Genomic DNA, 3780 nt, shown 5'->3' on the forward strand with positions numbered 1-3780 from the left:
CCGCCGCCGCCGCCGCCGCCGCGGGAATATATACGTCGGGGGGAGCGCGCTGTAATCCCCGGGCCGAGCACCGAGTCCACGCGGGCTAATCCCGCCGCGCGGGCCAGGGGCGCGCTAATCCCCAACTGCGTTGGCGGGAAATCCTGCTCCGCATCGGCGCGCGGGGGGCCCCGCCGGGCCGCGGGGAGGGGGGCGGTAGGAAGCCCTCCGCCCCGCGTTGCTCTTCCTGTCCCCGAAGGGCTGGCAGGACTCGCGGGCAGGGAGATGCCACCGGGAGGGCGCGGAGGGCCACCTCCACCTGACCACCGGGCCTGGAGGTCCTCACCCTGCTTTTGGGGCAGTGGCCGGAGGCCACCCCGACCTTGCAGCCCCCTGGTTGCCCTGGCGCCTCCCGGCCCAGCCCCTGAGTACCTCCTCCTGTAGCCACCGCAACCAGGGCTGGCTCCTCGTCCCCTTGGGGCCCTACAGAGGTGGATGGGCAAGTCTGGAGAAAGTCACCCAAACTGCCGATCTCTTGGCCCCCAAACTGCTGGGCTCCGACCTCAAATAGGACCCAACTCCATTGGCAACCCCACAATCGCACCGCTCTTTGGCCGCAAACCTCCCACCCACTTCAGAGCCGGGATCTCAGCCTCCTGGAGGAAATGGCGGGAGCAGGAAGCTGCCTCTGCTCATCACCAAACCTGAAACCCCATTGCCTCGTGCCCCCAAGTCTCTGTCTTCTCTACTGGGTCAGGGGAGCCTTTCAGACCCCACCCAGGCCCCACCCCAGAGCTCTGGAGCGACCCCTCCTCCTGCTTCCTGTATGTCCCAGAATCCCCTCCAAAAAAACCATGAAACACCCTTGCTGTACCCTCACCATAGCCATGCTTCTCAAGAGCTGACTTGTGTGGGCTCTCCACCTCCTTACTCTTCAGGCCAGTCCTACTGCCCATACTCTCCCCACCCAGGTCCTGCTGCCCAACATTGCTGATGACCTGTACTTTACCAAATTTGTGAAGACTGTTCATTCTCAAGCAAGTAGCCCTGAACGGCCAGTCAGACATTTCAGCTTAAGACTCTCTTCTCTGGACCTCTGAAAAAGATATCCTTGGCTCACAGGAAAGAGCAACAGACTGTCTGGCTTATATCCCAGCCCTCACTTTCTGGCCGCGGGAACTTCCATAGGTTCCCTCAGCCCCCTGTGCCTTGGTTTCCCAATCTATAACATAATAATAGCTACCTAACTCAAGAGGACTCAACCGGTTACTATATGTGAGATGTTAGAACTGGGCTGGGCACGTGGGAGCTCCATGCATGATAGGTGCCATTGCGATGCAGCACACTCACATTCCCCCTCTTCTCCTCCCACCTCACACACCCTTGTTCAGACTCCTTTGCTGACTCCACTCTGCTATCAGTGAGGAGACTTTGGATTTCACGTGACAGAACCTCCCAGCTCAACCCCTGTTGCAAAAGTCTTAATAAAAGTGCGCGGGACTTAATCTGAATGCTTAGTGAAGGAACCATTACTTCTGTGAGTGGCTCTGCTACTCCCAGCCTGCCTCATGGTTGCAAGATGGCTGCCACAGCCCCATACCTCCCATCTCTTCCCATGTGTCCCTTTGGATGACTGTGGAAACCTCTTTCAGCACAGAACCTCATAGAACCGCGTGCTCGCCATTAGATCAGAGAGGCACACGGGGATTGACTGCCCATCAAAGTGGGAGTCTGCCAGGATAGGGGCAAAAGGGTTGGTGGTCAGGAAGATTGTGCCCTCCTCACCCCAGCCATGGCAGGTTCTTCATCCGTCCCCATTCCCACCCTTGGTGACCTCCTGCAGCCTTGAAGCTTCAGACACCTTCTCTGTGACAATGACTCCCAAGTAGATACCTCTGGTCTGACCTCTCCCTCTGTTCCAGGCTGGTATCTCCCAAGTGCCTGCTCCACGACTCCATTTGGATCACCTATAAACATCTCCCAGCCACCATGCCCGGACTGGACTTAAGATCCTCTCAAAATCTGTTCCTTGCTTGGTATTCCCCACCTTGATAAATGGGTCACCTACCTGCCTGTCCGCACCATCTCTTTACCTGTCTACCTCTGCATACGCCCATCTCTTCACCAGTCCACCATGGTGAAGAGGGGCCCACTCTGGAGCTTTCCAAACATGTCAGAAAATTCCCTAACCCTTCTCCCTTCAAGAGGTGGCATCTAATTCCTTTTGCCTTAGAACATGAGGGCTGGCCTAATGACTCGCTTCTAACCTCTAGAATGGAGCAGAAGTGACACTGATTTTTTTTTTAATTATTTATTTATTTAAGAGAGAGAGCATGAGCAGGGGAGGGGAGGGGTAGAGGGAGAGGGAGAGAGAATCTCAAGCAGACTCCCGGTGGCTGAGCGCAGAGCCTGATGCTGGGCTCAATCTCATGACCCTGAGATCATGACCTGAGCCCACATCAAGAGTTGGATGCCCAACCAAATGAGCCGCCCAGGCGCCCCAAGTGACACTGATTTTTGAAGCCAGCTCAGACAGTTAGGTGATACAACTCCTCTCTCTCCCTCATCTTGGGATGCTTGCTCTTCGAGCCAGCCACCAGGCTGCGAGGAGCCACCAGCAGCCCCAGGAAGAGACACGTGCAGAGGTGTTCCAGCCAGCAGCTTCAGCTGAAGGGCCAGCCAACAGGGAGCACGGAGCATCATGAGTGAGTGAGGAAGCCTTCGGCTTCTGTCCCAGCTGTCATCAACGGCAACAACACGAGAAACCAAATTGGCAACTGTGAGAGGTAACAGTAGAGGTGATTTGTTTGAGGTGGTTTGTTACGTAGCTCTAGATAACCAGATGGGGTCGGGTACCGGAATGGGATGCTGTCAGTACAAGCCCTAAGTCACGTGGCTTTGGCTTTGGGAGTGGACAGCAAGCAGGAGCTGGAAGCACCCTGCAGAGACTGCCAGCGGGGTCTTAGAAGGAAGTGAGAGAAGTCTTACTACAAGATGGAAGAAAGGAGACCCTTGGTGTGGTGTGGCAAGAAGCTTAGCTACATTGTCACCGGTAGCAGGACCCAAAATAAGATGCTTCCCCTGTGAGTGAGATGATCCAGCTGAGGAGATGCCTGCATCTCCCCCTGCAGGGCCGCTGAAGGAGCTGCCTGGCTTCTTTCAGCCTCCTACAGTGAAGAGAGGGGAGAGACTGATCTGAAAGAAGGAGACGTTCATGCACAGAAGCCAGCAGACCGAGTTAACAAACAGGCACCTGCTGCACGAACAAGCAGTTCCAGTCCTGGGAGCTGCCCTAGACAAATGAAAACTTCTGTTCTCACAAAATGCTGCCCCTGCATGTTTAGAGATGTTCTATTAATCATCGCCAAAGCTTGGAAGCAACCCGAATGCCTATCAGCTGGGGGGCAGACAAATATGCCACAGTCCGCCACCTCAGGGAGAAGCCCAGCATGCCAGTGACACACACAGCAGCACAGAACCATCTCAGAAGATTGGACTGAGTGAAAGCAGTTGGTCTCAGAAGGCTCCATACTGTGTGAAGCCATTTATGTGACACTTTGGAAATGGCAACAGATCTGGGGAACAGATCAGTGGTTGGGGTGGGGGAGGAGCAGGAGGGAGTTTTTGGGGAGCACCTGAGGGAGGGGGAGTGAAGGGAGAAGTACTAAGGGGGAGGCTGGTTCCTCTCCAGCCCAGGGCGGTCCGGGACCACCTTCATGAGGTCAGGGTGCACAGCCTCTCTTACCGGGGTGGCTCCCATTCAGCCAATGCTCCAGAGAAAGGGTCAGCTGCAAGTCACCA

At 55.8% G+C, this 3780-nt stretch overlaps 1 protein-coding gene across 1 annotated transcript in view; it reads right to left on the minus strand.

The window, feature by feature from the left end:
* GSC2 (goosecoid homeobox 2) overlaps positions 1–935 on the minus strand; it is a 3213-nt gene extending 2278 nt beyond the window's left edge. Inside the window, exons 1-2 of the mRNA XM_025858033.2 lie at positions 860–935; positions 412–462 (exon numbers count right to left, since the gene is read on the minus strand). Of these exons, the coding sequence (XP_025713818.1) occupies positions 412–462; positions 860–935 (127 nt within the window). The remainder of the gene's footprint in view (positions 1–411; positions 463–859) is intronic.
* Positions 936–3780: the final 2845 nt, after the last annotated feature.

This window comes from Callorhinus ursinus, unplaced genomic scaffold (genome assembly GCF_003265705.2).
Source record: "Callorhinus ursinus isolate GAN/ISIS: 27379988/994484 unplaced genomic scaffold, GSC_fseal_2.0 scaffold115, whole genome shotgun sequence".
Lineage (NCBI taxonomy): Eukaryota > Metazoa > Chordata > Mammalia > Carnivora > Otariidae > Callorhinus > Callorhinus ursinus.